Genomic DNA, 13,588 nt, shown 5'->3' with positions numbered 1-13,588 from the left:
AAAATAAATGGAGGAAATATAATTGATACTCACTCCGAATATCCACGACGTTGGGATGGGCACATAGTTTAAGAAAACTTTTAATGAGACCATTTAATACATTTGTTTAATGTGAAAATTTTCTTTTGTTTTTTTTATGTGGCTGAAATTGTTTCTCAAAAGTCAGTAGACCATGAAATAGTAGAGTAAAATTGTTTTTGATCAGTGGTCCCATGTTATACGAGTATTTAATAATGTGTCAGTTATTCTGGACTTCTGGTACGGATGAAAATGGGAGCTGTGTCAGTTATTTTGGGGTGGACGGAGTTGTGATTGGGGTGTGGAAATGATACTTGAGAAAATAGAAAGGCAAAAAGGATAAGGTTGAATAATGAGACTGGATCCAAAGTCTTAAATTGTTGTCAAGGTAGGCATTTTGTAAAGATGTATGGAGATTGATATCGAGTAGGAACATGTAAAACCCGTACCTCGCTGACAAAATGGATATACATTTCAACATTGGTGTTGTACGCGATTATGAGAAAGATAAATTGCACTGACATTATCACAATAAATAACTGTAGCCATCAGGAAATGGGATTGTCCTTAAAAAACAACAATATTTGGAAGTCGATCGATGATGAGTGTCATGACACCCACCCCAACCTACATCAGTATAAGTGATCAAGTTTGTAGGAGGTGAAGAATATAAACGTAACCTGTGATCAATGAGACCCTGAATATATCGCATGATGCGTTTAATGCATTATAATGAGCCTCCATGGGATCATGTATGAATAAACAAAACTGCTGAACTACATAAGCTATATCATGGCGAATGAAAATGAAATACCATACAACACATACAAGACTACGATAAAGAGTTGGATCATGAAACTTAGGTCCAAATTTTGCATTGAGTATCCACTAGATCTGCTACAGGTTTACAACTCTCCATGATTTTGTTGAGATAAAATCAAGTATGATGGAGTACGAGTAGCAACAATGCCCAGAAAATTGTTCAAAGACCTAAGTCCGTCATCTAAAACCTTGTACGTAGTAAGTGAGAAATGATACTCTCACATAGCCGATCTAAAGATGTAACCAACACAATTTCCATGTTTAATTTTTAAATGTCAGATTTAACTTGTTTATATCAAATTTTGTGTCTATCCTAATTGCTTTTAACTTTTATTTATTTATACTGTCTTTATTTTGTCATATAAGAGATTTATTTCTTCTTGAGGTTCACCCTAAACATACAAGTCAGATTTGTAAACCGTTGAGAAAAAAATCTTCTAACAAGGATTTCATTAGCACGCCTGATTGTTGAAAAGTTGGGATCATATCCCAAAGGATGATGATGCAACTGAAGATACTTTACCTTTCAGAGACATATCTCAAAAAAAAAAAACTCAAATTGAGATTGTTGATTTGCACAAATCTCCAAAGATTCACACCATTTTTAAAAAGAAGTAATTTACACCAACCTTTTTTCATATCTCGCATCCAACGCGATATCTTATTCCTACTCCGTATTACTCAAATTATATCAAGCCAATCAAGGTCATTTAATATGGTTCATACATGTAAACTATATCCAAATTGCAATTAGTGCAAATTATTTGCATTAGTATTTAATAAAAACAACCGTTGACAAGAAAAGAACACACAAAATAACCCCAACAGAAATTACCTTGACCCTGTCCTCTATTCTCTCTCTCTTTCTGCTATCACTACTCTTTTTGTTAAGAAATCAAAAAAATCAAAAATCAATAAAAACTCAAACTTTGCGGCAGAACTTCATCAATTTCGATCAAATTCTACAATTTCACAATTGCTTTGGTACTCTGTTGATTCTTCGTCTCAGAAATTCAATCCTTTATTTATCAGGTCTTTACAATTTCTTCGCTCTTTTAATTTAAGCATTTTTCAGCATTTTTTTTTTTTTTTTTTTTTTTTTTTTTTTCAATTCTCGATTTTTAATTTCAATTTTGTTTTTATTTTTTTTCTTTTTTCTTGTAATTAATTCAATCATTTTTAGCATTGGTGAACTTCGAAGTATTCTGTTGTTGTTCATTGTTTCATTTTTGCGAAGTGAATTTTGGCGGAAATTGGTGTTAGGGATTTTGATCAGTTTTTATTGAAATTTGTTGATTTTTTTTTAATTTTTTTTTTAATGGTTGTGACGGTAGGATCACAATGAAATTTAGGGTTTTTATAATGATTTGAAGTGAGAATTAGGAGTTATTTTCATTTAAATTGATGTCAAATTTTATATATCTGCAATTATTGATAGAGAAAATGGAAAATGTATGTTTTACATTATAATGTGATAACATTTTTTGCTTAATTGTTTATAATTTGTCTTAAGCAGATAGGAAAAGGAAGATAGAGTATATACCATATTAGGATGGATAGTCACAGTGATTGGGTGCAATCCAATGGCTTCCAACCTAATGGTCTATTATTGAAAGGAGCTGCTTCAGTTACTCGACCGCTTGACCCAGGAAGATGGGCTATAGCCGAGAAGAGAACTGAGGAACTTATATCACGAATTCAGCCGAATAGGGAATCTGAGAAGCGTAGGAATGCTGTTGCATCCTATGTGCAGTGTCTAATTGGAAATTGTCTGCCTTGCCAGGTTTGAACTCATTTAAAGTGTTGGTTTCCGCCGTATCCATTTAGGATATGCATCTATTTTTCCCATGTATGGACTAAAGTTGTTGATAATGTTGTGGCATATGATTTGTTTCATGATTATATCACGATAGCTTTGGTTATAGTTGTGTAATGCTACTATGTGTTATACCTAAATTTCTTTCATGCATTAGGGTTTACACCCAAAATACAAACTTAATCTAAGGAGTATTTGTAGTTTTGTACAGCTACTCAATTTATTTTATACCACTCTCGTGCACAAATGAACACCCAAAAATGAAAAATGCAAATCCATTATCCATTACACCTATCTAAAAATTTCTATACAAGTACATGCGATGAAAAAGTAGCCTAATGTGTTTTTTTGAATGAATTAAGTGGTTAAAGTTTCCAATATTATATATATATATATATATATATATATATATATATATATATATATATATATATATATATATATATATATATATATATATATATATATATATATATATATATATATATATATATATATATATATATATATATATCTGTTCTTTCTTCCTTTTCTTTGAATGTTGGGGAGGATTGGAGTAAGAAGAGTGACTACTGTGCTTGGGATTCCTTAAATTTCAGTGGGTGAGATTTGTTTTATTGTTTGTGACAAAAAAACTCTTATGGAAAATTTTGAGTTAAGGAATGATAAGAACTTTTTCAGGAGGAACAAAATATTTAGTCACCAAGTGTGTCACCTTTTTCAATTGCTACTTACATCTAGGATTTTACTCCTTGTTTGATTTAGTGCCAACTTGCAAGCCTTTGGAAGGGGACTACTTATCTATCATAGCAATACTATATATTTATACTTGCAACACACCCTTTTGACACGTTATTTGAGGAGGTGATTAGACTAAATAAATGGAAGAATTAAGCTATAAAATTTAAAGCGTTGCAACTTACCACTTCTTTTTTGTCGGTGGTAAAATTGTGTCTATTAATTTGTCCATATACCTACTCTAATGTAGACCTTAAAGTACGTGTCAAAATGGTAGGTTGCAAGTTAATAAAAACGGAGTAGGTATATATATATACACTTCCTCTGTTCCCCTAATATTGCAACATGGGAAGGGGACACAGATTTTAAGAAGAGGAGAGAGATAGAGCTGAATAAAGATAGGGACCCATGTGATGAGGAGAGAGAAAGAGAGAAAACATGTGCATGTAAGGACACGTTGCAATGTTCGCGAAACTTCATAAAATGGTAATTGTTGCAATATTTGTGGAACAGAGGAATTATTATATTCTTTTGGAGTTGTGTAATCTGGTTGAATTATGAATCTGCATGTCTCTAGATATTAAAATCCTATAATCTGGTTGAATTATGAATCTGCATGTCTCTAGATATTGAAATCCTATAACCTAAGGAATTTTCCCTATTACCTTGCTTAGAATCCAGATGAACATTTTTCACATAATCTTGAAAGTACAAAATGAGTAACCTTTCTTTCCTCTAATCATGTTCTCGAAATCTTGGGTTGTCTTGCCGTCATTTTGATCTCGGAGATTTGTTCATACCAACGGTATGAAGGCACACATTTCCTATATTGTTTGGCATGATGAATCTTTTGTATGACGTGGCCACGTGGGTGTATCTTGAAGGATGAGAAGTCCTAGCTACATAGATGGTATCTTGCTGTGAATTAAATTTCTCTAGTCAATTAATTATATCAATATAATTAGAGCTCATGCATAAAGCTAGTAAAATTCCTATGTTCAGATTATATAAAGGAGTCTCAAAGTAACACCAGGAGACAATTTTTCTTCTTCTCATAATGATCTTTTGATCTTTAATGGATCTAAAAAAACAACGTGAAACATTTATTACTCTTAAATGAGGTATTTAATCTTATAGGAATTCTTTTTTTCTTCAGTGAAAATATAAATCATGATGCTAGCATGTCGACAATTTCGTATTTTAGAAACTGAGTGAATCATGAACCTGTTGATTGTGATCGAATGATTGTTTACAGCATCGGTATATGCTTAAGTCCTTGATTCTGTACGTACTGCAACAGAAAATTTAAACTTACTATCCTTCTCATCTTGGATCTATGACTTATTGGCAGGTGTTTATCTTTGGTTCCGTACCTCTTAAGACTTACCTACCGGATGGGGATATTGATTTATCTGCTTTTTCTGAAGACCCTAACTTGAAAGATAGTTGGGCTAATAGCGTTCTAGATTTGTTGCGAAGGGAAGAAAAGAATGAGCATGCTGAGTTTCAGGTGAAAGAGGTTCAGTACATTCAAGCTGAGGTAGTTTCTTAGTTTCTTCCGTGTCAAATTTACTTTGTGTTGCTTTGTAGTCTTTTATATACTCGTATATATTACTGAGTGCACTTATAATCCTGTGGCTAAGGTTTTCACATATAGTTGGTAGACTGTAGAGACAAAATCTATGCTGTTTTTGCAGGGACCACTTCATTGTAATTTTTATTTTTTATTTTTTTGGATTGTCAATTTTTGGTCTTTGTCTTGGTTGAACATTCACTTTCTCTTTCTAGCTTTGTGATGTCTTTGATTGAAGAGACACTCCAAATTGTCCTGTACTGGTCTTTAGTCTTGTTGATAAGTTACAGGCTCTAAACGATGTGTGTTAGACAATCTGGACGATCCTTTCTAACTATTAGATTATGTTGGATGAGGGTTGCAACTTGCAAGTCTTTTCTACTGTCATATTAGTAAAATCTAATAATAAAAATATTTACCTAAGTCAATGAACATACAATTCTGGATTTATAGGATGAGATTTTGGTACTTCAATGTAAATGTTGCTATTAAATTTAAATTTGAAAACTCCGTGTTTTTGGCTAATGTTATCAACTAGTATAATACCTTACCTTCGCACATATTGCAGGTTAAGTTAATAAAGTGCCTTGTAGATAACATTGTGGTGGACATATCTTTCAACCAGATTGGCGGTTTGTGTACACTTTGTTTTCTTGAAGAGGTGTGCTTCTATATCCTGGTTATATTGATATATGATGGTAATATGTATGGCTCATATTATTTCTTGATTAATCTAATTAAATGAAATGGCCATTGGTAACCGACTTATTTTGGATTTTAGGTTGACAACTTGATTAACCAAGAGCATTTATTTAAGCGAAGTATCATATTAATCAAGGCCTGGTGTTACTACGAGAGCCGTATACTCGGGGCTCATCATGGACTTATATCGACTTATGCTCTGGAAACCTTGGTTTTGTATATATTTCATGTTTTTAACAATTCCTTTGTTGGGCCACTTGAGGTATGTTTATGCTATTGCCTATGATTTTTCGTATCCTAGATGTATGAATATTTTTCTATATTCCTTAGTCATTTTGTTTTACTTTCATACAGGATTTTTTTTTTAATATACAGTGTTTTCCATGTGTAGGTCCTCTATCGTTTTGTGGAGTTCTTTAGTAAATTTGATTGGGCCAACTTTTGTATTAGCCTCAGGGGTCCAGTACCGATTTGTTCGCTTCCCAGTATCACAGGTAGTTATCATTGCTGCAGAAATTGGTTTTTTATTTTTTATTTTTTTATTTTTTATTTTTATTTTTTTTTTAAGGGTCTGATGTCCAGTCTATGTTTGAATGCTTGCAGCTGATCCTCCTCGAAAGGATGATGCAGAGTTATTGCTGAACGAAATGTTTCTTAATGCTTGTAATAGAGCATATTCTGTCTACGGTGGAGGTCAAGATAACCAAGAGCAACCTTTCATTTCCAAACATTTTAATGTTGTTGATCCCCTGCGTATGAACAACAACCTTGGCCGCAGCGTGAGTAAAGGTATCTGACTAACATAGTGCACTCTCCTTGCCAAACAATTTTTTTTCCTCATGGTTGACTATCTGTTTTGAAATCTGATGCCTCACTAATATCTACTTTAACCATCACATTTTCTATGTACACATTTAGACATGGTTTCTGCTTAATTGTTACATAAGGCTGCTGTAGGTAGTAAGTGACCAATAAGAAGCGTAAGATTGATTTGTGGGCTTCTAGAATTTGAGCTTCCCAAAGGAATGACGAGGGAATTCTCTTTTGATGACAATGTTTATATGTTCCTCTTAATTCCCAATCAGTTAAAACTATCTACTTTATGTTCTTTCTAAAAAAACTTTATTAGTCCAAATATTAATTAGATGATTAGTTTGCCAACTTGCTGATTCAGTATTTTCCAAGTCGTAAGGGATTATTATGTATACCCTTAATGGCTTAATGGCTGATACAGAGCAGATATTTCCAAAGCAAGGCCTTGATGCACCAATTTAAGGTCAGCTGACAGCTGATACGACCGATATAAGACATATAGTGATCATTATTTGGCTTGTCGCACAATATTACAACAAACACTTCTTCGATGCATGATTGTTATTGCAATCACAACCCCAATATTTAAACTGTGAGTGGTACAAACCATGGAAGGAAAAGCTGATTTTAGTGTGTCAACTAAATAAAACACTAATGCCTGAAAAGATCTCCTTGGAACCAAGTGAAGTAAGAGAAAGTACTCTATCCCACATAAAGTCACAGCATGTACACCTACCACAAAAAATTATAATATTATGCTATAGCCACAACTTTTACAATAATATTTAGGTAAGTTGGTCTCTAAAAAAAGCCTTTTCCCATTGTCTTTCCTGAACTTATATATTGAAGCAAGAAATGCTTGTTCATAATATGTTTAAAGCTGAAGACTTAATGAGTTTTGTTAGAGCAGAAAAATATTCATCTGCTGAGGACTTGAGGGAATTATGTGCATGAACACCTTGGAGTCAATTTTCACTAATGTTGGAATCAAGAACTTCGTGGGACTTGTAGTGCTTATCCCTGTCCTTACGCCTAAAGCTAAGCACTTTGTAATTGTAGGTAATTATGGACTTGCAGTAGCATTGTTTGTTCGTTCGTTCTTGACATTTGGTTGATGTACAAACCCTATAATATTATGAACAATTGGCTTAGACTAAAATTATGTAGTACGTACTTTGAATGATGAAGCTTTATATATTGGAATTCATCACTATAAGAGTTCTACAGAATAATGGAGGGTCATTTTAGGCTAATATAATAAGATGATGATATGATGAGATAATTTACTGGCTAAAGGCATTAAAGGAGAGGAATTGAAATCGAGCATAAATATAACCAATGTATTGACAGTTTGACACACTGACACTTATATTGGTGTGTCTGAGGGGTTTTTTTTTTTTTTTTTTTTTTTTTTTTTGGTTAAAACAAGTGTGGAGTGTATGCTTCGTCAAAATAAACCAAAGATTGAATTGACTGAGCTCTCTATGTGTGTTTCAGTGTTTGTGTTTTAGGTTTTGACAAGCCTGATAGTGTTGTTCATTTTCATATTTGAATTCGTCTGTTATACATTCCTTGGTATTTTCCTTATTTCTGTTTCTTGATCACGAGTCTGTCGTTTGGTATTTATCTTGTGGTGAAGAGGATTATCTAACGAGCAATTTTATGCACTTATCATTCTATCTCTATTATATGTACAGGCAACTTTTATAGAATTCGCAGTGCCTTCAGTTTTGGGGCCCAACAGCTGACTAGAATACTCGAGTGCCAGGAAGAGAATATAGTTGCTGTAGTGAACCAGTTCTTTGTGAACACATGGGATAGACATGGGAAACGTGTCCGTCCCGACATACCCGTAATTGATGCGTTTCACTCGCCACTGGGCAACTCCAACCATGGTGGAAATCGCAGAAAGCATATACTTGTTGATAATTTAACAGAGAACTTGAGTCAGTATCCACAGGTTGATGAATATCAAAGCTCTATTGATTTTTTGATGCAGCCTAGTATCCTTCCTGTGAATCAGATAGCTGAGGCCATTGATGTGCACAAAGATTTGCATCCTCCTGGACAGAAGGATTATGAGAAAGAATCAAGAATTCACATGTCTTCTGATTGGGATCAATATTATACTCAGAGGAAAAATCCTACTAAGAAGCAACTGAATGAAAGAGAAAGAATTTGCTTGGCGAATATCTTGCAAAATAAAGGGCATGCCACACCACAGTTTGCTAGGACATCTTCTAGTCCTGAACTGACTAGCTTGTCTAATGAAGCTGCATCTCTACGCAAGCATAAGGCCACCGAAAAGGTAAATGAGGTTGCCAGCTCAAGATTTGAGTACAACAGAAGAATGAGAGACTCTGGCGTGAAGGATAATCCTGTCGTGAATTGTTATGTAAGGAGACCCGCTAGTTCTGCAAAACCTGTAGTTTCTTCAGGTAATGATCCAAATCAGAGACTCCAGGAGGGACAAGACTTTATAAACTTGATGTCTTCTTCTGGGGTTCAGAAACATGGTGGGCCTGTGAATCTAGCTTCTCATCAGTTTGTTTCAATCCCACCTCCTTTTCCTGGAACCATACCCCAAAAATATGCTGGTACAATGTCATTAAATTTTGTGCCTCTTCATTCTGATGGTACCTCTGTAGCACCTTCTTATCGCCAATTAATTCCTGTTGGAATCACACCTGATGAAGAAGTTAGGGGGGTTTTTAATAGTGGTTCAGCATCACTAGAAGTCAATCATCTGGATGATGACCATGATTTCTGGACAAACAGTAAAGCTGATTTGATGAGGGAGGGTGATCATGAAAGCAAGGAGTTTTCTGTTGCTAGTTCTAGATTATCACCTACTTCTCCTGCTAATTCCTATAAGACAAAGGCAACTTCAGACAGTTCTTGGGATGGAAAACCCTCCAGACTAAACAATACAGTGAGATACCCAGGGACAAAGAAGGCAAATTCTTCAAAAAATCCCTCTTCGGTAGTTAAATGCCAATGGCTAATTGAGGAAGGATCTGTTGATCTTACTTATGATGATGATGCTGATGATAAATCTGCTTCCTCATCTGTTACTTCCTCACACATGGAGGTTCATCAGTTACCTGGGTATGGGCAAGCTCATATGAACTATCCAAATTCAATGTTTCCCTTTTCTCCTTTTTTGGTACGGCCTGGTCCACAGCAGGGTATTAGTCACAATCATCCAGTCTTACCAGTTGCCTTTTATCCCGCTGGACTACCTGTGCCTTTTGTCACTATGGTACCTGTATACAATATAAGTGCTGAAACAGGAACCTCTGCAGCACCTGCCAGTCGTGATGATACGGATAGGGAGAAGTCTACCTTCTCCTTGACCCAGTCTAGCCATAGCTCAGATTCAGCTAATGGGCTAGAGCGGTTGAGCCATAGTAATTGCAATGGTTCAACAAAAAGGATTACATCCAGAGAAGATTCTGATGAGTGTGGACCTGACATATTCAACAGCGACTTTGCTAGCCACTGGAAGAATCTTCAGTATGCGCGTTTCTGTCAAAACCCACAATTTCAGCATCCTTTTGTCCATCCTCCCTCTGTTTATGTACCACCAGTACAACTTCAGGGGAATATCCCATTTGATGCTCCTCGATCACCATATTCTGGGAATTCAAGTATCTTTTCTCATCCAGTGCCCATTTCAGAAGCACAGCAGTCAGGTCCCATTAAGCCTGCTAGTGTCTCAAGGCAATATGGTGGAGAATTTCCTAAACACCGCAATGGAACTGGAACTTATTTCCCAAATCCAGTAAGACTCTTTCCAATTAACACTCTATAGGAGCTTTTTATTGTTTTTGACTTTTTGCTGCCTATATTAATGGTTACAATGCACTTCCATGTTCTGATTTAATACTTGCCTTTTTTGCATCTCATGTTTAGAACATGACTGAAATATTTTGCTTTCTTTAATCAAATTGGATTGTCGTATTATTGTGGTGTGTTGGCAGCTTTCTGTTTGGTGGTAATTAAGAGCTCATTATGTCCTTTTCTTATATAATAATCTTTTAACAAGCTTTATCCATCATTTAAAGTTTATTCAGATGATACATGATAGCCTCTCTTTGTTCTGTCTATAATCTTTGACTCCTTGGCCATCAGAAGTCGTTCTTTGATTTGTAAGGAGTGGATAAAGTTACATCTGGGCCATATCAGACCGTGCCTGATACTTGGATAATTATCTTGTTTCCCTATATGTCATAGACCAGATTTTCCGCTCCAAGATTAACACAAATAGCAGTAATTTAAGGCTTAAAGCTTGAGTAATTAAATGCTAATGATTTTGGGAATACAAATTAAGAAGGATAACTATAACTTTAGGCTATAAATCTCAAGGTAGCTTGAGGCTACTACTCTCATGAAGAACTCACTGAACCCACTTAATTTCTGGATAGTCTAATTGCTAAGTTTACTAACATATTTATACTCAAACATCTAAGACTAAGGATGGATTCATGTGACTAATTAGCCAAAATGGCAAAACCATAGTTAGACAATGTAGAAGCTTGATGCTTGCTTTCCTCAAGTTCTTAATGAGTTTTGACATCTTGTTCTTTGTTGTGGTTGACTCAAGTTTCCTCCTTTTCTGCTGCTGCTGTTCCTTGTGCTTCAATTGCCGCATCTTGACCATTGACTTCCTGGTGATCCATCACACTATATTAGCCATAAGAACATGTTACTTCACAACTTGCATCATTTTGCATGTGGTTATTATTTATACTGTCTGTCACTACTCTGTCTTGTACTGTCAGACTTTTAGTGTAGAAGACTATGAGTTTTTACTTTTGCATAATTTGTTTCAATCCATGAAAATTTTCAGAACGTTCTCAGAGATCCTCCCCAATATTCTAACCCCAGACAGTATCAAGGAGACTCCAAACATGACAGGAATGAGCACCATGGGGAGAGGGAAGCAAATTGGAATTCCAGCTCGAAGCCACGATTTTCTGGTCGTGCTCAACCCCGATACCGAAATGACAAGCCAAACTCAAAGATAGACCGGTCAGTTACTAGCTATTCCCAAACTGATAGACCTTGTGATACCTTCCGGAAAAATTCATTGTATCGCTTCCCAAAAGATCCAGCTACTTCAAAATCTTCATGGAATGGCTGTTATGATACTGATTATTCGGTGTATCAGACGTGTTCTGAATACCATAATGAGGTTTCTCAATCTGGAGATGGTCGTCCCCCCTTTGTTATGCTATATCCTTATCCTCAGACCATTGCTTATGATTCCCAGAGCGAACGCCAGTTTGGTTCTGCTGGACGAGAGCAAATTGTAGGAACAGAAGAGGTACAAGAGCAACTGCAAAATTACGAGGGAGATACAGGACCTCCTTCACCAGACTATGCATCTCCCCCAAGGTTCCCGCGGTAAACTGCTTACTCTGCTTGCCCTTCTAAATATTTATTTTGATTATTCCAGAATTGACATGGATAGAAGTGATGTTGCATGTACACTGTACATTGCTATTTTTTCTCCTCGTGAAGTGTATCGCCAATGGTATATGTTACTTGACGTATCTGCTTCTATCTTTGACTCTTAATGTGATAGTCAAACTTGAGGATTGTTGATGACTCCATCCCACCAAATAGTCTACAGTATACCGTGCATATTAATCCTTAGCAGCACGGCTATCCTTGGAATAGTATCTGGCTTGGTGACATCTTTTTCTGAACTTGCAGAGCTGACGGACTTTAAATTTTTGGCCTGAATATTGAGGCGAAGACATGGGTTCTCTTGCTTGGGCATTTCTTATGCCAGTTAAAAGCATATTTTGGAGACCTGCATCCACAGCCTTTTGCGCCAAACATACTAAGAAGATCTTGGATGTTAGTTGCAGTTCCTGCGTATTCCATCAGAGGGCCAATCTCTACTTGAGCTTTGCACCTAAGTCGCTTAAAAAAGAGCGCCTCTGATCAACATTGATGGAGGGATCGATTTGGACATAATTGATGTATCATCATTTTGTGTTTCCCCTGAGGATTCTTCGGAACTGGAGAATTCAGGAGTCGGGTGTCTGGTCTCAAATTCGAAGAGCTTCCATCCTAGTATAGAACAAGGCCTTCGGGAGAAACATGATTCAATTAGTAGTGGAAGTGTTGTTTGCCTATTGAAATGGGCTACTTCCAGCTGTAATTTTATGTAATCTCTAAGCAATTAGCCACTATTGTAATGAAAAATGCTCCAATCAGAGCTTTCAGCTACTTACTCTCAAAGCTACTTTGTTGCAAGTCATTAAATTAGTGGCTACTGTATTTGGCTGCGGTACTACACCTCTCCTATATCTGTCTTGCCTAAAAACCTAGTGAAATTTAGTTAAATTTCAAATATATTAATCCCTCCGTACCTTTTTTTTTCTTATCATTTGGAATCTTGGCACTATTTATAAGTTGAGAAAATCTTCTATAATATTCTCAATATATAAAACTACACATAGTCCTATCGAGTTTTATTTTATTCATTTTTATATTTATAGTAATTTATTAATATATAATTGTTACTCGTTTATATATAAAACTATATATATTCTTGATATGTAACTATAGATATTTATGGTCAAAAATTGTATTGGTAGTGCAATGAAAATAGATAAAACATCTACACTACTGGTAATATATTAAAAGGTGTTATGAAAACTAGTAAATTGACCGTTTTAAGGCAAATTGTATGGTTTCACCCACCAAATTGAACTCCAGGAGGATATTAGAGACCATAGTTAACATCTTGACAGTTTTTATTTCCGGGCGGAAAAAGGTCAAAAGATTCCAAAATTGAAGGCTATTATTCACGTTTTTTTTAAGAAATTTTTGAAGTTACGGGGCCCGGTGGCAAAAAGTCTTGAGATCCTAGGGGATACATCTTAGGGCCATATAATGACGTTTGGAACCATATATGACCATTATATGTTGTCAAAAATGTCCGTGGTAGGCTTGAGTTCACGAAATCGGTGCAAGTATGAAAACGGGTAATTTGACCGTTTTAAGGCAAATTGGATGGTTCCACCACCCAATTATACTCTCGGAGGGTAATAGGGAGTAGGGACCATGGTTAACATCTCGGTAATTTT

General features: G+C 35.5%; 1 protein-coding gene across 1 annotated transcript; it reads left to right on the top strand.

The window, feature by feature from the left end:
* The first annotated feature begins 1,665 nt into the window (after positions 1-1,665).
* On the top strand, positions 1,666-12,885 carry LOC145609231 (uncharacterized). The gene is made up of 10 exons (XM_081664769.1): positions 1,666-1,872; positions 2,357-2,623; positions 4,746-4,934; positions 5,536-5,628; positions 5,749-5,931; positions 6,061-6,163; positions 6,273-6,458; positions 8,180-10,266; positions 11,335-11,891; positions 12,204-12,885. Exons 2-10 carry the CDS (start codon positions 2,393-2,395, stop codon positions 12,217-12,219), a joined length of 3,645 nt encoding a protein of 1,214 aa, XP_081520895.1. The 5' UTR covers positions 1,666-1,872; positions 2,357-2,392; the 3' UTR covers positions 12,220-12,885.
* Positions 12,886-13,588: the final 703 nt, after the last annotated feature.

Source organism: Chenopodium album, chromosome 23 (assembly GCF_948465745.1).
Source record: "Chenopodium album chromosome 23, dcCheAlbu1.1, whole genome shotgun sequence".
Lineage (NCBI taxonomy): Eukaryota > Viridiplantae > Streptophyta > Magnoliopsida > Caryophyllales > Amaranthaceae > Chenopodium > Chenopodium album.
The sequence above is the reverse complement of the archived record's forward strand: the minus strand, read 5'-3'. Positions and strand labels throughout refer to the sequence as shown.